This window comes from Boleophthalmus pectinirostris, unplaced genomic scaffold, assembly GCF_026225935.1.
Source record: "Boleophthalmus pectinirostris isolate CB_2022bp ecotype Guang Dong unplaced genomic scaffold, ASM2622593v1 HiC_scaffold_7, whole genome shotgun sequence".
Lineage (NCBI taxonomy): Eukaryota > Metazoa > Chordata > Actinopteri > Gobiiformes > Gobiidae > Boleophthalmus > Boleophthalmus pectinirostris.
This window is the reverse complement of record NW_026571473.1, coordinates 15,172,881-15,196,862: the sequence shown is the minus strand read 5'-3', so window position 1 is coordinate 15,196,862 and position 23,982 is coordinate 15,172,881. Positions and strand designations below refer to the sequence as shown.

The 23,982-nt window shown below is 39.5% G+C and overlaps 1 protein-coding gene across 8 annotated transcripts in view; it reads left to right on the top strand.

The window, feature by feature from the left end:
* Positions 1–248: 248 nt before the first annotated feature.
* LOC110160222 (ephrin type-B receptor 3) overlaps positions 249–23,982 on the top strand; it is a 65,116-nt gene continuing 41,382 nt past the window's right edge. For all 8 annotated transcript variants that reach the window (XM_020924863.2, XM_020924862.2, XM_055164828.1 and 5 more), the window contains exon 1: positions 249–897. In XM_020924863.2, the coding sequence (XP_020780522.1) occupies positions 795–897 (103 nt within the window). In that variant the 5' untranslated portion in view covers positions 249–794. The remainder of the gene's footprint in view (positions 898–23,982) is intronic.

The following is a 23,982-nucleotide window of genomic DNA, read 5'->3' as shown; positions in this document are numbered from 1 at the left end:
TTAATTTCAATAGGTAATTGCAAATTGCACCGTCAAAAGTAGGCTATATGCTTTTATCCACGTCATGTGATAAATGAGTGTGCTTTATTTTAATCATGAACGTGTGTGTAAATGACAGTCAAGGTGGACATGTTTTGCATAGCAGCTGCTCCGAGATAACCCCTCCTCCCTGGCCGTGCGCTCCCTCTCTCTCCTTTCCTCGCTTCCCGTTGCGCCGCCGTGTGCTTCATTCCAACGCACCACGCCGAGCGAAGCGGACGGCTCTCCACAGCAGCAACAGAAGACATACACTAAGGACTCATTCGCTCAGGGAATTACACCTATCCACACTTGAAGCTACGCACTATCTGAACCACGCTTGGCTCGAGTGTTGCTTCACTGGAATAACTTGCTCTACGGACTACAACATGGTCTGCCTTGTCCATACGCGACCGTCTCTGCGTGCGCTCTGACCACAAACTCTGAAGGATCGTTCTTACGGAGGCACGAGTGGGAATATTCTCCTGGATGATTACCACAACCTGGACTACGGCTGCGTGAACGGGACTGGGGGCCCTCCATACACCCCATACAGTGTGCGCTTTAAAGTGACACATTGGAGCGCAGTGAAAAGGCAGAGAGGCAGCTTCTTTTCACGCTGTCGGGTTTATTTTCACCTGGGACACTCAGAGCGAGGTGAATGGGGCTGGAGCTGGGGGACTGACACAGCGGTGGGACACACCAGCGGGACTCGGGCAGCACTTGTGGGCTGTTTGGGGAGACGGATCAGCCTGAGGATTGTATTCCCTACTCTTATGTGCTGGCTCTATTTACATGTCCGTGCGGCTCGCTTTATGACAATGGATTACTTTCTGCTTTTATGCAGCTTCCTGCTGCCCGCGGTGTCCGCTGTAGAAGGTAAGATAGTAGTTTACAGTATTTCTATGCAACATTTCTATGCCCAGTATCCTACACAGAGGCGAGTGTTTCATGGAGGGTGAGGCGCATGCCAAAATTCGCACTGTCGCACAAAACAGTTTAATTAACAGTTTAGCAGTTCAATTACGCCTCTGTACAGCATTATTGTATTATATATTTATTTATTCTTTTTAATTTCTACTAGTATAGATACTTGTGGTTTTAGGAGAGTTTTTCAGCGATACGCTCGCTGTCATTCTCAGTACACCAAGTGTAGCTTTCAGTGTGCGCGTTCAACAGAACTCATACATTTCAATGGTAGGTACTTGTGGATTGCCTTTCTTCCTGACACTTGGGAGGAAATTAGTGGAACTCCGTACCGGACTCATCGGGGAGTCCCGACCCCAGAGCCACTATAGCTACTCGGCCTCGTGTATTTTAGTCTCACTCGACTTCGTGGCCTTTGGTCATGTTCTATACTCACAGTTGAACAAGTCACATAAACATTAGATTAATGTTTTTAAAAAAACGAATCGTTATTGCAAAGTGTAAACTAAAATATATGCATTTTAAACAGTGAGGTGATGTAGATTGTTGCTACGGATTTACATAAAATCTACGCACAAGTGGCTGAGCCTTCAGTGCTTTTGAAGCCGTCTGATTTGTAACATGTAGGCCTACTGTAGGACGAATATTTCTTCTCCAACATCAAATTTGTCTTAAATATCTTTAATTCTTTAGGGGTGAGTGAATAGATCTCAAATTGTGTCTACTGTCGAGTAGAGTCTAACGTGGTGATGCCAAATGAAAACTGGGACAATGTGCCTTTGGCCCAGAACTGTTTCATCGTGCCTTTTCCCGGAGCGAGTTGTGCATATTGTCGTTTGGAATCGCTGTCTGTCATAGATAACGTAATTTTGAAGCTTGGAAACTTTCAAGTGAGATAGTGTAATGTAAGACAGTGGGTCAGGTCGAACTTTTCAGTTAGGCTTTTGGGATATTATTAAAAGACTGGCGGGACTGTTGTCATTTATTTTATTTTATTTTATTTTTTCTTCAACAAGGATCAGTGTAACAGCTTTCAGTGAGTTGACTTGACATGAGACGGGAGTTTGTAGTTTTGCGCCTTTCCTTGGGGAGACGGGGCGCGATCGTGGCTTCGTGAGGTCCTGAATCAACATTTTGGTTTTAACTGTTTTTCAGTCGAACCGCACTGTCGCTTCCCCTGTCCGCTCTGGGGTGTCAAAACATACACTCACGGTGGAAGTTAAAATAATCTTGCCCTTATCTAATCAAAGGGCTTGTTTTGTTCCTTATCTTCAGATAACAAGGCGAACTATTAAAACTTGACCAATATCCTTTTCTAGATGACCCCAGAAGCACATAAAACAAACTACAATCATATAACAAGTTGTCTCAAATTAGAAGATACATATTTTATTGGCCAGCTGTGTGTTAAATTCTCGACTTTTTCCATCAGGTTTTGGTTTCTAGAAAATCAGTTTCTCTCACATTGCCCCAAAGGTCAGCGCACCCCAGCCGGGAAACAGCCACTAAACCTGGCCAAATGGAGGGTCCCTGTGCGTAAATGTGATGTGTAGAGACAGGCCCAGTGAAAAGGCAATAGCCCGTTTTGAGTGTTGCGTGTGACGTGTGCGCTCTGTCCTGTGGTGTTCGTCTGCCCCAAAAATGTGTCCAAGTTTTCAGTAGTCTGAAAAAGTTGTATGGAGTTTTGGTTCGTTTTTTGAAGGTTTCATACTTTTGTGTGTTCGCTTGAACATAGTAAATTGTCGTGTGCAATTTCCTTGGCCTGCTCGTATCTCTCCATCCGGGTGATAATAGCCCAAGAGAACTTCTGACAAAGTTTTTGTTTAATTAAATATATATATATTTTTTCATTTTCTTTTTTTCTATACACATGAATTGTATTTTACAAACTTCTATTTGGCTATACCACGTGACAGTGTATGCCTTTACCTTATATTTTATTCATAAGAGCACCATTACGCACCCCTTTAACTGTGCATGGATTCCTCGCAACTCTTGTACCGTGTATTTATCAGCTGTTTTATGTTTTCGCCAGGTATAAACAAGATATTAAATTATTTGTATGTCATACTTTTTACCTACGTAGTATATAATAAATTATGAAATATACACTTTTTTCAGTTAGGCCCAATTTTTCTAACACTAATCTATAGAAACAGCTCCTTATTCAGAGCCATTGAACTTCAGCTTGTCTCAGTGGTTCAAGTCAAATTGAGCCGATGACAGTGGCGCGTAACAGGGCCACTTTGCCTGACGCAAAGATGAAAACTACCAATTATTTATTATGATAAACATAGAGGCCATTATACTGTGACACTATTAAGGATAAAAGATTGAGATATTATAGATTTGCATAATTAAGTATCAGGTCCGTTTTAAAGTTGATGCTGTTTATTCACTACGCCTTCTATCGAATAGCGTTTGTGCCTATAGGCAAAGGATTCCCCCTTGAGTGCTGTGCCCTCTCTCCTTTCTTCCTTTCTATAAGTGGAGATTGTGGAATAGCTGGCATATTTCTGTTTTTTATGTGGGTGAGATCACACCTCTATAGGAGTTTTCCTGTCTCTTGCGTTTTGCAGTTGGCAACTTGCTCATTAAACCTAACCACCCTTTGTATCGAGCTGTAATGCAAGATGATGATATAGCCTACTGCCTAGTATATATCCGTTTGATCGTGTGTTTCGTTTGGTACGGTACAGCTCTCCTGTAAAATCACAAGCAATGTTAAATAATCTCATCCAGGAGTAAGATGGCTATTTAGTGTAATTGTCAGATCTATGAAGCAACATGAAGTCAGGAAAATGACAGCCAAGAAGCCCGTATACTGTTGTAGTAGGTTAAGTCTAGCTGAATTCCTATTACTCGTCGCCGGGCCATGTGTCCGTTTGGTCGGGGCAGCAGGCCTTCATGTGCCAGGCGTTATTTATGAGCGCAGCAGCAGCAGCTTGTGTGGCCCGAGCCCCTCTCAGTCGCTCACAATGCCGCCCTCACATAACCGTGCGTAAAGTTAACTCCAGGAGCTCCTCTGCATAAATTCGCAGGCAAATCACTGGGCAAATGTACTTAAGGTCACAATTGCGGTGACAAAAGACGCCATTAGCGATCCTATGGTGGCAATTACACTCAGCATTGAGAGGGGGAAACTGCGCTAAAGAGACGCTCAATTTGCAATAGAAAAGCAAAGTCATGGTACAAATGAAACTCGCTGAGGTCGTCAAAAACACACTGGCGTATTCAAACTAATTAGTTTGTGTTTTGAAACCATTTCAATTGTTTTGTTAATGAATAAAAATCTGAACAGGGTTATTTAGTCTTGACGCTTCTTAAATAAGGAAATGTATTTTTTTTTTAATTGTGTGGCTAATTGTGGATATAAATCTCAAAAGTGTAACAAAAAGTACATATAATACCTGCAATATATATTTTTAAGCCCAGCTGATGTGTAATTTTATGAGCCAAAATATTATAACATAAAGTGAGGAACTTTTTTTTTTTTTTTTTTTTTTTATATTTAATTTAGAATAACCATATTTGGCACTCATGGCCACATATTTGCTTCACTTAAAAAAAAAAAATTAAAAAAGAGTAAGTAAATTAACTGTAATAATTAATATAATATAAAAAGTAATATATGCACAATCAAAACTAATTATGTCTTTGTGTATCTTTTAACATAAGATCAAATATATTCTTTCTTTATTCTTTCTCAGTACTATTTTGCAGTGGTGGCAGATGGTTGACCTAAAATGTAGGCCACAGTCACTGGCCCTATAGACAGCCATTTTGAACAGATGCACAGTAACTTCTTATAGGCTGAGGACACGGGGCAGCAGATGACGACATGTTGAGTGCCTGGTGAGATGAAATGTGGGGAAAGCAGCGTTGTGGCATTAACTCTGAAATATAAGGGCAGACCCAGAACAGAACAGAACGGGGAGCAATGACTGACTTAACAGACATGCCTGCAGGACGCCTCTCCGGCACCTTCGCTTGGTTTATGGCCCAAACGGTGGCACAGACATATTCAACGAGCTGGAATTTCACATGACGGCGAGCAGCAGCCATGTTCCACCAGACCAGAGCGCACAGAAGCAAGCGGTAGTTAAGATCCGTGAATAGTACATACATAAGTTTTATACAGTATTTTTGACATCCAGCCTGAAAAGTACTATCAAAAGTATATTGACGTTGGTATGTTGGCAATATTAATTCAAATGACGAAATACTACATCATAAAACACACGCAAAACGAACTGCAATCTTTATCACTATCCTTGAAATTCTGAATGAACGAAAAGTGAAATGAACTGAGCTGAAAGTGACAAATATTTTACTTAAAGGAACTAGAATTATACCAGTTACTATACTTTACTAAAATACTACAAATTCACATTGAGCTAACATTATAATTCATTTTCAGAAATCTAAAAGCGCAATGACTGAGTCTGAGAATGTGTGTGCCTTTTTATCATATGCGAATACAATGCACTTTTTCGCTGGCCCAAAGCCCAAACACTGAATGGAGAGAGCTTTTGAATTACAGTAGCAACCTAAGACACATTTAAGAATCAAATCCCAAACTACAAATCCCTTCTCATATGTTTTATTTACTTTTATGAAAACCCAGACGAGCGTTACAGTCAGAATGAGGCCGGTCCCTTCTCCGCGTGTTCAGTGTGTGTGCGTGGTGTGTTTTCCGTACACATGGGCCGGTGCGTGTGAGCAGGTCAGCTTGGCGTCTGACACAGGGGTCTTGTGAGATGGCAACTCGGGGTCTCATAGTGGAGTGGAGGAACAGGGGAGAAGAAAAAGACGGAAAGAGAGGGAGGGAAAAGCAGAGATCCAATGTGTCTAGGCCTGCCCCCTGCTGCACACATGCTGCTGCTGTGTGAACCCAGCCAGCCAGAAAGAGCAAGAGAGAGGGGAATAGGTCTCGAGTACAGTGGGGTCTATCCGGTGTAGATCTTTTCCCCATTAAGAGTACAGTATTTATTTATTTGTTTATTTCATGGCGTTTGATCTATAGAAGTTAAACTAGGCCAAATTAGGTGAACACTACAACTTACAATGACACTTTTTTGACTGGTTAACTGAGCCATACTTCTTAATACTCCTCATATATTCCAAATTAAATCTTAAGTGAATGTAGTATTGTAAAATTAATCTACTGAGCACAGCTATTAACAAGCTATTATTCTTTAAATGCATTTGACATGTCCTTGCGTAGTTTCACTGACTCCCAAGGCCAGCCATTTCCGTTTTTAACAATAGTTTTTCGAACACAATAAAACTCCAGGGATCAAACTATTCCCCCAGCAAATAAAAATAACCAATTTGGGCATGTGTATATTTAAAGAGTCCAACTGTTTGACTCTCCGTGGCTCATTGAAATGCGTAAACATCTAAACAGCTTCACCGAAATACTGCCAGCCATGGTTAGAATTGACAACTTTTTATACCAACAGTGAAATCTTGGAAATTTAATAGGTCTGCAGTGATCATATACATATCTTGAGCGCAAATGGTTTTGACCTGTGGAATTTGTAAGGGACGAGATCAATTTGGTCCCTCCACCCTCATCTTTATAAGTTACAGATTGTTGTAACAAGCCTTGAGCTGATGGGGCTAACGGAGCGCTTTGATATTTTTTTTTTGTCTTCGTGGTACTAGCCAGTTACGACTGCCTCGTGACTGGATGCTGGTGTAAAACCGAGTGCCTGGAGGGGAGAGAACAGTGGTATCACCTGGTTTGGAGCACTTAGTGGGTCTTGTTAAAGGAGAAAATACAGGGGGCCAAAAGGGGGAAGTGGGAAGGAGGTTTTTGTGCAGAGTTAGACCAAATTGATACACTGCATTACCAGTTCTTATTGCGCACACATGGTTCACAGTGTCCCAATAATGAATTTTGGATTATGCGTTTTCAGTGATTAGTGCCATAATTGCCATTTTTTCATTACAAGATATATGTAAAATGTCCTTGATAAAAAACATCATTGCATAAAACTGACTATTCTGGTCAGCATGGATGAGATCAATGTTTAAACACAGCACCAGCCAGTCAGCGAAGAGCCATACATTCTGTGTTGGCAACGATTCCCAAGAATGAGGATTTAATGCCGGAACAAAGAGAATGTTTGGTGAATTTTATCAAGGGTAAGGTTATTGTCCTTCTTCCTACGGGATTTGGGAAAAGCTTAATATACCAGTTTGCCCCATTAGCGGCACATTACATACGTCACGACCAAATAGCAGCAATTGGTTAAATAAAAAAAGTACCTACGTACCGTCGAGCGAACATATCCGTCAGACGATTTCTACGAAGGGAAACCGGCTGATGAATCAGGCTAGAAATTTTGCATCTTAAACTTGAATTCATCATCGGCCATTTTTCTCTTGACTGCACCAAATTGGCGCCAAACCTAAACAAACCTAATATATATTTTCTAAAGTTTTAAAATAAATGTATGTGTTTCTTTGTTACTTTGAACCAGTTAGCAGTGAATCCATCATAGCATTTTCAGTGGCAGCAGTACCAATCACACATGACCTTTTGTCCTGATATTTACACATTCCCCACGGTTGGATGCGACAGCCTCCGGGAGATACCACCAGCTGTGTGGGAGCTCTTGTTTAAAAGTCTGAGCTAAAATGACATTGTCGTGACTTTAATGTCTAATTGAGTGCAATATTTAGAGGATAATAATATGCCATCAGGAAGGAAGCCAGCCAGTGAGAAGACCAAATGTGAAGGTGTGGACTGGTATTTATGGCCCATGAGACACCTGTGCCTCTGGAACTTTGGAGAGGTGTGAAGAAGAGCATGTGTGGCTGTTTTCACAAGAGGTTACGAGCATGCATTGAAAATATTTGTGAATGGGAGGTGCTGCATAGATGCTTGGAGTTTTTTTTTAGTGGAATGCGTCTCGTAGGCTATGCCATAACTTAAAGGTCCTATTTTCAGATCGGATCTATTTTTGATGAGTTGTGTTAAATACCTGGAGTTGTTTTTTGTTTCATTCTCACATGTTTAACACACAAATCCTGCATATTTAGGCTTAATTCTCTCTGACAGAAAACACTCTGTTCCATCTTGTTATGTCATTTGGTAATACAAGAAGTGTTCCACTGTGTTTTTAAACTCCATACACCTTCACACATCAGTCATTTGGATAATTTAATTTCTGGAATTGCCAAACCGCACTAAACAAAAGCCAAATGGAGCTGTTAAGTTGAAAACTAATGCTTCATGATATCACAAGATGAAACAGAGCATTTATTGTTTCAGAAATGTAGACAGACTAATATTAAAAGGTTACTCAAATATGTGTGAATGAAATAAAACACAACTCTGGGTAAGTTTTCGATGAGTTGAGTAAATTTTAGGACCTTTAAGTTCCAGCAACTAGTGTCAATATTCTCAACAAGTATATGAATTGTAAAATTAATGACAAAACTACAGAATTGTCACCTTAATACTCTTATTTAAAGTCGCAAGTCAGATTGTATTACCCTTTTTTAGATATCTGCCGCTATAGCATAAGTTTTTGTTTTTGTTTAAAATCAATTATTGTTGAAAAATCCTGGCCAATAGCTTCAGTCCCGCTGTACCATTTTCCAATTTGAGCCTGACAAAATATCTTCCATTTAGTTTGTGCACAAGATAATGCACCAATTATTGCATGGTTTGAGAGATGTTCCCAACCCAAATTACCATCCTTATCTATAGCCAAGATTTATATATTGCCTCAGATTTCCTCGATAGCCAAATCCTTAAATGACTCCACTCTATGAAGCATGCAAAAAGCTCTTATCCTACATCTGCGCGAGCAAGACGGTAATTGTTCGCCGTGATTTAACAGGGGCTTGACAAAAAAGACTATGAACAACTAATTGCACCTAGTCAGATGAAAAGTGTCGGACAATATACGCAGCTGACCCCCTCCCTCTGTGCCAAGTCAGCCTATAAACAGCCCCCCGCTTCCCCTGTAACGCCCTATGGAAATTCCAGTTTGACCTTTCAACTCTTCTCCCACACACACATGCTAGCTGCCATGGCACACACACACGCATATTACCTCTTTCCCATACAAAATAGCCACTCTTTAAGTTCTAACGCCGCTCTGCTAATGAATCAATCAGGCTGGTTCCATTCAGTTGGCTGCTGTCAGGGCCAATCGATCAGACTGTGTCCCGGCAGAGCAGCGGGGGGGCTTACAGGGAAGAGAGAAGGGTCCTGAAACAGCCAGTTCAAAGACATTTCTTATCTAGTTTGGTCTGAAAGAAATATCGCAAGCAGCAGTGTGTATGTGCGGACTGAAATGAAAGAGTAAAAGAAGGGATTAAAAAATAGATCAAGAAGGAAAGATGTCTTCTGTCGGAATCGTGCGCATGAGACCTGACCTTGATTTGACCCTTTTAGGATGAATGAGAAGTTTGGTGCTGAGATAAATCTGATTGGTGGAATTTAGCCAAGCGGAAACTAGGAAATGCACATCTTTGCATGATGTATCAACCGACTCCGCAGTTTCACCCTCTACAATTTGGCTCTAGGTGAGCTGTGTACTTTATGCGTCCAAATCTCTCTACGCACCCTTCCAATACCTACTGTGTCAAAGTCAAAGAAGGTATCAGTTTTTCAGTGTTGTAAACTTGGATGATATTTTGGGCTACTGAGTAAGAAATACAAGTTCTGTGTATTTTCGTTGACAAGTTTTGAAATGAAGCGTATACAGTCTCAAGGCTGAATTAATTACAAATGGACTGGAGACTTTATTGACGTCTGAACTTCTGAGTTTAGAAGTTTAGTGGGTGCATGGATTCATAACAATATTGGTAGGATTTCTGGGTTGGCAGACAGTTGAACTTTCATACAAAACCACAATTTAAAATAATAGGTTAGCAAAGAAAGAAACCATTTATACGCTGTTTACTCTGTCTTCTTCCCCGCCCCAGGAGTCTCCTTGGCCTTGTCTGTTTCACCTATAATCTTTCCAGTCACATCTTCTAACTGCTGGCGTATCCTCTTTCATCATATAGTGTATTTCGTTTAGCATTCTGTTCTCCAGCTCCCTCTCCTGTAACCCCAGTTTTGTGCGATTACACAAATTGAAGTATTCTTATCCCGTCCTTGTTATCGTCAGCCCCTTTTGATAGGAAAACCTCAACAGCCACAATAAAAAAGCCAGGAGACAGATGCTATTTACCGCTGAGGGCCTTTGTTGTTGCCTAGTGCTTGATAAGGCCTTGACTGTCACAATGACTCTCCGGAGTGTAATGTTTCTCACAGAAGCATGCCAGGAAAACAGAGCATCATTTCCTCTGATTAAGATGTCTTTCCATGTTAAACACCGGCCAATGTGGATTTTGGGTTAAAAAAAAGAGAGAAAAATACTAATCGGTATTGGTGTTATTTACTGTACTGTAGTCCCTTAATGGTTGGCTTAGACGCATTATCGGTCAACGGAATCTTCGATGACCAAATGATTAGTCAAGTCATTGTTTTATTAGAAGGATTTACATGGTCCATTATAGCTGAAAGGAGAATACTCTGAGTGAGTTAGCAGGAGTTTTGGAAGTCACTGAATAGTTAAAGCTGCCTTTTCACTTAAGATACTGTTTACATTTACTTCAAATGCATCGCAGTTTTTGCGTGAGATTGAGATCATTTTAAGAGCTTGCCTTGTCTTCGATGACCAAATTATTAGTCAACTTCGGCTTATTATTTTATTAGAAGGACTTATATGGATCATTATAGCTGAAAGGAGAATAATTTGAATGAGTTAGCAGGAGTTTTGGGAGTCGCTGAACAGTTAAATCTGCCTTTTCACATATGAAGACGCTGTTTACATTGACTACACATATACAAAGTCGTTTTTGCGTGAGATTAAGATCGTTTTGAGAGCTTGCCGAATCACGCCCACTTTTTAGTTGGTTAATGGATGCACCAGCCATGTCTTGAGTCAACCAAGAATTTCTTTAGTTGGCTACAGTCGCAGTGTTCTTTGTCAAAAATATACTGTTTTTTTTAAGAGATCAAAGCCAAGTAGGAGTCTGCAACCCTATCTCCTGCCTTGGATAACAGTGGGATCCTAACTCAGAGAAACTTGAGGTGTCGAGGTTTAAAATATCTGAGACACACCACCTCAGAGTGTGAAAACAATTGGCAGATACACAAAAGTGTGAGCACAGAACACCCAGTGGTGTCAGGTAACCTCGGGCCAGATGGGAGCGCATGCAGTTGCAACATGGAGGGGCTGTGTGGGGGCTCAATGTTTATAGCGCTAATGTCAGGAAGGGGAAGCTAGAGCCATGCCTCCTGCGCCACATTTGGCCTCTGTAAATCTCCAGGGATGCCCAAACTAAAAAGACCGGTGATGATTGGAGAATCAATTTGGCCGGCCATCAATCAATTCTCCCGAGATGGACGGGGTTGCTACGAAGAGCCCATCCCTTGGACTCGGATTGGGCTCGGGTCTCTGGAGATTCACGCCCTTTTTTCACGCTTTGTTAATTAAGCGCCCAAGCTGCCCCTCGCACTTACTTATTTATGAATCTTGGCTTTAACCGATACCGGAGCCCACTTGGTCCTTCCTAATTAGTCCCTCACGAATGGCCTTGCTTTGGGATAATCCATACAAATTTGACCACGTTCACCAACTTGTGTTCGGACCAGTAACGCCCAGTTGACCTTGGCGTTATACAAGCTGCATCGTATGGTGTTGGCTTTCTGTAGTGCTGGATAAAGTGGCCCGCTTGGGATAATGAGACAACACTTAAAAAAAATCAATTTCCATCTGGAGCTGTCTAAGTAATTCCTCACCTGTTCATTATGACTAAAATAGAGCAGCATGGATGTTTTGGGTCTCAACACTTATTAGTAATGAATGAGACCCTGACGGAGGTTTTTCTGCTTGGATTTATCTGCTTGGCAACACTCGCTCGGAGTATCCTATTTTATGTTTTTACTACAGTTAGGGCTGGGTGATGAATTGAATTTTAATAGAGATCGAGATTCATTCATTTCTAATCTTTTGAATCAAGAGGACTACAGCCAGTTCTCTGTCAGTAAAAGCATGAGGTTTGGAGCGGAGTTCAAACTTTGGAGGAAGAAATTTGACTATTGTGTCAAACCGCAATGATTGAAAGGCTGTATTGTTTAAAGGCACACTATGTAACTTTTTGGTTGGTGGGGGGGGGGTCATCACCTGCTTGTTTCTATGGATATGTCATTGCTCTGCCTGGAATGTTCCACAATATGATATTAAACAGCTCTATCTTACATTTATTAAAGTACAGGAGGTTTTATAGCTCAAAAATACCTAGAAAAACAGGCATACTGACTGTGAGCAGGGTTGATTCTCCACAGATCTGACCTGTAACTTGGTCTGGTTTGGTCTCCATGATGATAGAAAGGTTTAATACCATACTGTAAAACATTTCAGACAAAGCAATAATATCTCCACGGAGAAGAACATCTGACAAATTAGATTTCTCTGGCGGAGAGTCCGTCAAATGCTTTTCTCCGTGGGGTGTTATTGCTTTATTTGAAATATTTTACAGTATGTTATTAAACCTTCATGGAGATTATGAGTCAGATCTGTGGAGAGGCAACCCCGCTCACAGTCAGAATGCCTGTTTTTCTATTTTTGAGCCACAAAACCACCTGTAATTGAATAAATGTAAGGCAGAGCTGTTTAATGTCATACCGTGTTACATTATACGCCTTTTTTTACTATATGTGTACCAGTTTGCCCGTTTACTGTTAAAGTCACCGCTCAGGGTCACTCAACCCATCCCCACGGCCTTGTACTGTGTGGCTTGAATGCCATAAAAACAGACTCAGATTTACTGTTTCGAAGCCCTGGGGGATTCATTTGTATTCTACCCACTTGGGCTGTTCCAGGGTCAGGGCTGATGACTAACCAGGTCAGAATTAACCCTGTCTGCGGCATTCCTGACCCCACCTGCTCGCCCGGACCACCTGCACGCCTTCCACGGGTCAAGGTTGATTTTTACGGGATATATTTCAACACTGAGAATAAATGGGAAGTGCCGGTATTTTTGGATGTTCCAGTTGAAAAGTTGTTTTGCTTCCAGACTTCCTTGCCAGTGGCCTGAGCAGATCCTTTGTTAATGGTTGAGTTTAGGCATAAACACTGGGAATGTTATTTTTTAACTATGTTGGCTGCAAGCTATGTTACAGGAGAACACAGTATGCCAGGTGGGTGGTGAAAGTTTGAGTCAGTCATAAAAAGTTAAATATTGTTTTTTTCCCCCAGAAAACTGAAATCTCTAGCAAATTCCTCAAAATCATTCACTCTATTTTTAGCCCGCTATGATGAATTCTAATTTACATTGGAAGTTAAATCAGCAGCGGCTAATCCATAGACCTACTATTGACTTTCTAGCGTCTGACCTTTTTAACCATTGACCCCTAAAAAGCTCTGGCCAAACAAATCCATGTGCTTTCGATTTACTTTCAATCATCATTTTTTACCTTCACAACCTGAAATGTCCCCATGATTGTAACGGTCTTTCATTTTGTTTTTAATTTGGTCCACAATACATCACACGCATAATTTACTTACGCGAATTTCTGATCTATGTTATAATGTTTCCTCATCACAAACATACCTGGAGTTGTGTTTAGTTTCATTTACACATGTTTAACACACAAATTTTGCAAATTTAGGCTGATTTTTCTCTCAAATGGAAAACGCTCTGTTGCACTTTGTGATGTCATGTGGTAATAATAATAAGTGCTCCACTGTATTTTTAAATTCTATACACCTTCACTAGAATCATCAGGATAATTTCAATGTAAAAGATAGCTATTAATGCCTGAATTTATATAAATGTATGTGTTTTTGCCTTTAAGTAGATGAGATTATTAATTTTACAATAGCAAAAAAAATAAAATAAAATAAAATATAGAAATTTGGGTAGTTGCAAATTGCGACAACTAGAAACAAGTGCTTGCTAAAGGTTCCTAGGAAGGTCCTGCATATGCACTTACCGGCACTGGGTAAATGCAGTCTCATCTTGTATCTTAATCCAAACGGTTTGTTGCATATTTGTGACATTTGGCGTTAAGAAGCTAACTTGAAAACTACCACTTCATGACATCACAAGTTGGAACAGAGCATTTTGAGCTTTAGAGAAGCAGACAGACTAATAAAGTTTTACTCAAATAATGTGTGAATGAAACAAAACACAACTCCAGGTATGTTTTTGAGGAGGTAACAACATTATAACGTAGCTTAAATCTCACAAGCGTCAATTTTGTGGAATATAGGAGCTTTAAATTTCGGGGACCAGGCGTTGAAGTTCTCGTAGTCTGACCCCAAAGTGTGAAATCCGGGAGCCCACCTACAAACACATGTAAACACCGCTGGGGTTTGCTGGTGCTAATTTGTCACCTCTCCTCTGCTCCTGTTGGCCGTCTACATCTCCATTTGGCGTCCTTTGTCTCAGTGCAGGAGCAAAACTACTTACATCTAATTCACAATCTCATAAGGAGCAAATGGACGTGCAGATGAACCAGACCTGCACACCTTGTCAGGACATAAATCAATAGGTCCCCAGCAGCGTTGTGGCCAGAGCTCGCGTCTGTCTGCGTGTGTGTGTGTGTGTGTGTGTGAGTGTGTGTGTGGGTAGTTGTGGTGAGGGAGGGGGTCAATGGTGATACCCTGCTCCTTCAAACTGCCAGCATTAGTTACACATCAATGAAATGAGTGAATAAAACATTAACCAGAGTTGGCCCTTAGTCCTCCCACACGTCCCGCAAGAATGACACGGGCACAATACAGTAGCAGAGGACTAGATATCAACAGTTAAATTATGTTTCAGTCCATTTGGGTTGATGGGTTGGATCCTTCTTGGCAGACGTGTCATGTGTCAATGAACCTTGCAGGGTAGACGCAAATTATTTGTCTCTTTACTGCTTGCTAGTGTGTCAGTTGAGTGTTATGCTATTAGCCATTTTTATTTTAGATTTGGTAAATAATAACACAAAAATAAAATAAAACATAAAATAAAACACAATATAGTTTTTTGTGTTGAGTGTGGAGAGGGGTTTTGTTTGTGTTGTATATAATTCTTAAAACTGAATAAATAAATAAAGACAAATACAAATTAATTAATTACAATAAATAATAATAATAATAAAACTAAGATGGTTGAAATACAGTATTTGTTATGTCACCTTTATTTATTTATTTTTATTTATTTATTTTTTATAATTTTGAATTTATAATAATCTATTTAAATTGTATATGCAAATTTTCCATTAAATAATATTTAAATGGAAAATGTGACATAATATATTCAACAATTCATTTTTTTCTACTACTACTATTACCACTACTACTACTACCACAACTACTAGTACTACTACTATTACTACCGCCACCAATGTTACTAATACTTTTACTTTGCACTACTATATTTAAATGAAAAAATATAACAACAATATATTTAACAAAGATTTTTCTGGGCATATTACAAAAATAGTTCTACAAAAATGCATTTGATTCTCAGTTTTCTTTTCGCTAAACTGTGAGAGTTTTTGAAGAGGCATTAGCCAAGCCTTGATATAGTCCAAGTGTTCTCTGCATGTAAACATACTGATTAGGGATAGTGAGACATTCTACTTAGGGGAATAAACCCAGTCTAAGCCTCTCTGTGGGTTAGATATAAAGATAAAAGTCCACATGTGTATACTGTTGCGTAGTGTGAGTGTGTGTGTGTGTGTGTGCGTTCATAATGGTGCATTTGTGTGTTGGCCAGAGCTGCTAACCGCTACATGATTTATTCCTTCTGTCTTTGCTGTTGCTGTCTGGGGCCCTGACTGTGTTATGCCAATGCACAGAGGTCTTTATGTAATTGAAGTGGGCCAGTGAAACCCCCCCCCGCCATATGGACCTTAGCAGCTTTGGGTGTCTGTCTGTCCATCCGTCGGTTTCTCTTAATTGCCAAAAGCGGGGATAGTGTGCGGTGACTGGCGATCAGGTCTGTTCTCCATAGGTTAAGGACATTAATATTTAATAGGACAAGGGACGAGCTCGATCCCTGGCCTGGAGAATTGACCAGATAATACGGAGCTGAGGAGAGGTAATGGATTTACAGTGCCATCTCAAATATTGGACTCTGTCTACACTGTTGGGGCACTGAAGAGAATTACAAAATATAGCACTGGAATCTTTTGGATTTGACAGAACACAATACAACCACAAGTGCTACTACTTACTGCTGCTACTACTACTACTACTACTACTACTACTACTACTACTACTAAACTTACTACTGCTAATGCTTCTGCTACTACTACTACTACTACTACTACTACTACTACTACCACCACTACCACCACTACTACCACCATTACTACTACACCTAGTACAAACTGCTACTGCTACTAATATTATTACTACTAGTGCTACAATTACTACTACTATTACTCCTACTACCAATGCTACTACTACTACTACTATTACCACCACCACTACTACTATTACCACTACCACCACCATTACTGCTACTACTACTACTACTACTGCTACTACTACTACTGCTCCTATCACCACCACTACTACTACTACTACTACCACTACTACTACGACTACTACTACTACCACCATAACCACCACCACCACCACCACTACTACTACTACTACTACTACTGCTACTACTGCTACTGCTACTACTACTACTGCTCCTATCACCACCACTACTACTACTACTACTACCACCACTACCACTACTACTACTACTACTACTACTACTGCTACTGCTACTACTACTACTACTACTACTGCTACTACTACTACTGCTACTACTACTACTACTACTGCTGCTACTACTACTGCTGCTACTGCTACTGCTACTACTACCGCACAGTTAAAATCAAGTCTGATCTTGTAAATGTAGCCGGTACATAGCCCTCCCGGCACTGACAATGTCACTTTTTATGGATGGCTCTGCTGTGTTCTGTGGTGGAGCCTACTGCTGCTTCATTACTGTTGCTTTCAGCCGCTAAAGAGCGAAGTCCATTTACACAGAGGAGGTCTAACAAGTCAAGTTATTACCGCAGCCAAGTGTGAGATTAATTAACTTGGTGCCGATTAGGAATGCAGGTCCAGGGAGATTTGTGTGAAGGGGTATGCTAGAGCAGGACAAATTTGGTATAATAATGATTTGGTAAAACTGTAACTAGAGACACCTGAATATATCTCCTAAGACTATCTACTGAATACTGAACAGAACACTATTTTTTCTCAAAAAATCTTCTTAGAATATTGCAGTCTCATTCTGTACATCCAAAAAAGACAAATCATCTTGATGAAAATCTAGAAAAATGAACAAGGAGGCTAACAACGTTGACCCTCTCTTACAGGGTCCACATTACAGTATTTATTAAAAGCTATGTTATAATGTTATTTCCTCATCACAAGCATACCTGGAGTTGGGTTTTGTTTCATTCGCACATGTTTAATACACACATCTTGCAAATTTAGACTGATTTCTTCTCTCAAGATGAAAATGCTCTTTTCTACCTTGTGATGTCATGTGGTAATACAGGAAGTGCTCCATTGTGTGTTTGAACTCCATACACTTTGACTAGAATCATTTGGATAATTTCAGCCATGGAATATCCCATCTCTACTGAAGTAAAAGTAGAAGGTAGCTGTTAACATTCATCATAACTACAGCTTCATGACACCACAAGGTGGAACAAAGCATTTTGACAATTGGAGTTGTAGACAGACTAATAATAAGTGTTTACACAACATAACTCCAGGTATGTTTTTGAGAAGGTAACAGCATTATAACATGGCTTAAAGCTCACAAAAGTCGACTTTGCGCAATATTAATCATTTTACATTTTGAAATTCTTATCCAAATTGTCCCATCTCTTTGCTGTTAGATCAGAATTATAAAGCAGTGTTTGTAATGGAGTACCAAACAAATGCCAAGATAATTTCTAAGCAACGAAAACAAAACAAAAAAAGCAAAACAAACAAACAAAAAACATTAGCGTCCAGAGAAGGAATACATTTGACAGGAACAGGAGCGCCCACTATACAATTTATATGTCATTGTGTCACCACGTAATTCTTGTAAATAAAAGCCCAACAACAAAAGCGGCTAATCCAACCATCTCACTGTGTGTTTGATATAATGACAGCTGGTATGCAGGCAATCTGTCTCTATCTGTTTATTCTTAGCATCTGGAGATTCTCATGTTCCGATTTTAATTGTTTTCCAAAATGCGCCACTCCTCGCTGCTTTCCGTGTCACCTTACAAAGACGGACATTTTTTGGTGTATGCGATCCCTGTGTGATTTGCGTGGCGGTTAACGAACGAAAGGGGCGTGTCGAGTAAAAAAAAAAAAAAAAAAAACTGATCTGGTTACATTCCTGACTCCAAGATGCTCCCCTATAGCTTCCCCCTTTGTTCTTTTCATGTGTTTGACCGCGCTGGTTAATGACCACGCTCGCAGGTAAAGTGTAACAAGCTCTCCACATTCCTAACAGGCTGATTTGAAGTTGGCCAGCCCGTAGGGGATGATTTCAAGTCACCTGGTCCCTCTTATTCTTTAAACAGAGGTTAGTCAAGGGGCTAAGACATAATTACTCACCACGTGCATGTCCCCGAATGCCGTTTTGTCTTCCTTCTGAGACACTTCCCCTAATCCTCCTCTCAGGTAAATGAGGGCATACCTGGAAAATTAACATGACCGCTGGAGATAATTGACTTCATAATTACCCTGCAATGTCTTTATAAATTACTGGTGTCAGGTAACTATGTGGGAAAAGTCATGATTAAAGCTTATTTAAACATGTGCACTCGAGTTTCACTGAGTAGAAACATCCTCCATTATTAAGTAAGAATTCTTATTAAAATGAACTGTTAAAGAAATAAAATGGGAAAGGTCAAGCCCAGGTCAGAATAACATACTTCACGGATTAATAATGTATTCTGTAATAGACATAAAGACACTTCTCTCACTTGTGTTCATTCCAATTCAGTATCAGACTATACTAGCTTTGTATTTTTGTGTGTAGTAGGGATGTAACGATATCAAAATCTCTTGGTACGATATTATCATGATATGCATCTCACAGTACGGTATTTATTGAGAAGTTAATATAATTGTAGATAGGACACTTTTTTTGCTTTAAAAATACCCTGACAATATTTTGGTGTGAATTATTTCCATCATAATCCCAAGAATTCAAGTAAAAAACATATTTCTTCATGTTGTCTGCACGGAAATGAATCATGGGATATGTAGTTCCCTATGTTTATAAGCTGTTGCTACTATAAAACAATGCATTTAAGCAAAGGAACTTGTAATTAGATATATTGTTACAGCCCATGATATTATTGGTAGACTTTTGACGATACAATATCACAATATTTCAGTTATTGTTGCATCCCTAGTATATAGTATGTAGTTTCTATATTTAGTTAATAAAAAACTAATCCAGTTCTCCAGAATACACTTACTAATGTGCGCAACAAATGGGAGAGTCTACTACACTGATTTGTTGTCATACATGATAGAAGAAAAAATGGTCCTGCTTTATAGTGTTGTGTAGTTTCAATATTATTGTTAGGGATAGTTTATGTAGCAATATATCACACTTGAAAATGTGTTCAGTTGACAGGCTTAGATGAATGAATGATTAAAATGATTTTCTCATTGTAGTGCCATGTATAATTTCCGGTAATAATGCTTATTGACTGTCTACATATACAACATGAGAGCTTGGTCTTTTTCCTCTTTGAACAAAAACTAAAATGTCAAAGTGCTCAGTTTCCATATCTCTTCCTTTTTAAGCAAAGCCCATTAAACCACATGTTATTTTAATTGGGTGACTGTATTATAGAGATAGTGGTGCATGGGAGAATACTGCTAGATTGACTGTGTGTTTGCGGAGAGTGAGCCTATTCAAACAGAAAGCTGGCTACTAAGCCCTTTTCTAATGCAGCTTACCCATTCAAAAAGCCAGGGTTTTCATTCAGTGCCCGCTCTTTCTCTTTTATAGGCCGCTCCCCTTGTGAACAAACACCATTTTATTTGTGTATGTGTGAACCTCTGTGTCATTACCCAACCCCCTTTTTGCTTATGTTTTTGTGTTTAAATAATACTTATCTTGATGGGTGTGCATTATGTAAGTATACAGGAGGTTTCCCATGTGACTGGCTGTTGTGTGTTGAGTCAGCCATTGCAGACACACACACACAATGGCCCCAAACCTGCTATTAGAGAAGTGAGGTAAGCGGCAGCAGGCAGCACAATATACTGTCTCCCATTGAGCAAACTGTCCCGATGTTTATGCTCCCCTCCCAATGCACACATAATCACCAATTTCCCTTAATGCAGATTTTTTTATACAACAGAACATCTTAGACAATTTCCTTTTTAAAATGTACTCAATTAACTTGTGACAAAACCAACATTTCAAATTCAGTAGTTGATTTTAATAGTGATAATAATAAATCTCGTGCCCTATATTTTTCTCCATGTCAATCAATACCTGTTCAAATTAGTACATTTAGTATCTGAGTATCATTTAGAATCTGAGCAGGAATCTTTACGACATGTCTACCAGTTGATATCACATTTTCATCTTAGTTAGTCAGTGCCCCTTCCGTCAACATTGTCTCATGAGCTGTTCTTCAAGAATGTTAGGGTAGGGTTAGAAAAAAACAAAAGAAAATATCCATTACAGACATCTATCAAAGTATTTTATGTCATCATTACTTTGGTTTTGGCATATGTTTCACCTCAGATGCCCTTTCTGGCGTATCAGTAGACTACAGCAGACCAGACACTGTGCTCCAGCTCTCCATCCTGGACTTCTCTTTTGTTACCTTGGCTTTTTATTCCCATTTATCTGCTGTCCTGCTTTGTAATTGTATTGAATGCATTCTGTCCCCTCTCCCCTTTCTTCTTTTTGCTTGAAATCTATGGAGACTGCCTACGTCACAGCCCACCACACCCAACGCTGGGAATCAATCTGTTTTCCTGCTTTTAAATCTGCTTTGCTAACCCCGGTTTCATCTCTGCAAATACACTTAAATACGGTATTCTCCAAAAGTTTGAAAAGACTGTGTACAACTTTGAACTATAAATCTGAGATGCACAATGATGTAACTCACCAAAAACACAAATAATTATAGTTTGAGTGAAAGTTGTCATCAAAAGGAGATTATTTAGCACTGAACTAGGATCTTCAGATTTCCATAATAACTTGACTTTCATCTTTAAGTACTTTTTTGTAGATATATATTTGATTTATTCATGCCTTAATTTTTGTAAATGTTATTATGTCTTTTTCTTCTTAACCTTGTGTGTAGTCTATATTGCTTCCGTACATCAGAAAGAGGTGCATTAACCTTACAACTTTGTATATATTCTGATATAGGTTTTGCTTTGCTGAAATGTTACACCCTGTCGCATTAGTTTTATCTATCTTCATGGAGACAACCAGGTGCCATCTGTTCAAGTTATAGGTCAGATAGTGGAGAGGTGCGCCCGCTAATAGTAACAGTATCAAGCAGAGGTGGGACCAAGTCAAATACAGGCAAGTCCAAGTCGAGTCTCGAGTCACTGGCCCATAAGTCCAAGTGAAGTGCAAGTCATCTTTAAACCAAAGTCACAAATATAGCCTAGATTTTTGCAATTTATAAAACTTTTAAAATAAATTGTACTTAAAAAAGTGTATATAAGAGTTGTAGAAATTAATTTAGTTATTTTTTTCTTTTTAAATGTCTTGACAAGATCTTAGTGTGAATTATTATGGTCAAAATAGAAAGGATTCAGATTTAAAAGTGCTTCTCAAGTTGCCTCAAGTCTGAGTCAGGTCCCAGGTCACTGACCTTCAAGTCCAAGTCGAGTCCCAAGTCTTAGTTCATTTGATCAAGTCCAGTCTCATGTCCTAAAAATAGTGACTGAAGTCTGACTTGAGTCCAAGTCACGACTTACAAGTCCCCACCTTGATTAATGCCATACTGTGGAAAATTACAATTACAGTTCCATGGAGACAATCAAGTGTCAGGCACTTATCAAAAAAGTTAAGCGGTGCCAGGAATGTTCCACAATATGACATACCTTACGTTTATTCAATTACAGGTGGTTTCATAGCTCAAAAATACCTAGAAAAACAGGCATTCTGACTGTGGGACGGTTGCCTCTCCACAGATCTGACCTGTAAATTGGTTGGGTTAGATAGATAGATAGAAAAGTTAATACACTACTGTGAAACATTTCAGACAAAGCAATAACATCTCCACAGAGAAAAGCATTTGTCGAGCCTTCCACCACAAATGTTACACCTTTAATTACTTTGTGAAAATGTTGTTTCCTTTTTTTACATGCACACATCGTCCTATCCAAAATGACTTGTATCTTGCTTAGACTGCAGTTGCACGATTTTGCATTTGCAAACCTGACAGACGCCAAGGTATTGCTGCCACCACGGAAGCATGGGGTGAGGCAGAATCAAATGAACAGCTGTTGTAATACACAGTGTAGCCTATGCACAAACACACAACAAAATAGACAGTCCGATTACTATGGCTCACTTCCCATTCGCGCTTCTACTAATACAAATAACCACAGCAATAGACATAGCAAAACTCCGACAGAGCGATGCACATTTCCATAAGCAGGAGTGTGGCACAACGGTGAACCTGAATCTCTATGGCGTGTTTGCATTTTTCAGTCGCAGTTGGCTGAGTCATTTATGGCGAAATCTGAAGCTGGCATCTCTGCATCTCACGCATATATACACGGACGGTGCACGTTGATGTATTCACACAACACTTTTTTTCTTTTTTTTTTCAAATTTAGAAATACATCAGGATGAATAATGGCATGCACAATACAAAGATGCATGGGGTTTTCCTGGATAGCTTATAACGCCATGCACGCTTCATTTATAGCAAAACGTTGAGGCAATACTTTCCGTTGTGAGAAATAAACAGGCTGCAGAAATCTGGTCCCAAGCCCATTCTCAGTGGTTTTTAAAACGCCTACAGAGCTGACCATAATCAAGAACATTTGTTATCTTCAATGAGGAAATTGTAAATCTATTCAGAAATGATTATAACTCTGGGGTGATGGATGTGAGGCTAGTTCCAATGTTTAAACAATTGAAGTGGAAGTAGACGCTTCACAATAATTTATTCAGGAATCTCTGAAGCATCTTAAATTACTTAAGTTGGTGCTTGGACTAGTGTCACGATGCTAAAATTGCAAACTCGATTTCGATGCTATGGAAGAGGCCTGGTAACTGATGTCTATTTCAATATCACTATGATCATGGAAAATCATCTTCAACACAAAAGAATACACATTATTTATGTTATCTGGTCTTACACTGAATACCGGCTCGAATGTCCCCCCAGGCTTTAAAGGTCCAGGTTGAGCATCCCATTCTCCCTACAGGCGCCCCTTTCTTTTGGGCAGCACTGCTGTGGGGGGATGATCTCGCCGGCCTTTAGTTGGCCGCATCACACACTGTGATGGCTTGAGTTAGAAAATCAGCATTCTATATCATAAGAAATGAAGATGTGAATGTAGCGAGACCAAAATGTCGGGCCTTGTTTATGTCATTTACCGATCTTCCCGAAGCAGAACATATTTTCTCAGTATATAATATAGTCCTCATTTGCTCGCAGAAGTTTAGTATGAAATCGTATTTTAAATATTTTTTTTCTTGTTCCCCATGTCCTAAAGCATTTGTAACTGTTGATTTGGGAAGAAATATTAATTATTTCCTTACCTGCTTGCCATGAAGATAATTTGTAAGCAGCGCAACACAAGAAACTTGGAAAGCTACAGAATTTGTTGCTTTTTTTTAAATGTATATATAGTATATATATATATATATATATATATATATATATATATATATATATATATATATATATATATATATTAACTAACTTCATTTAATAAATGGTACAATTCAGGGGGACTTTCCAGCTTGGGGACCTTCCAGCCAGGGGGACTTTCCAGCTGA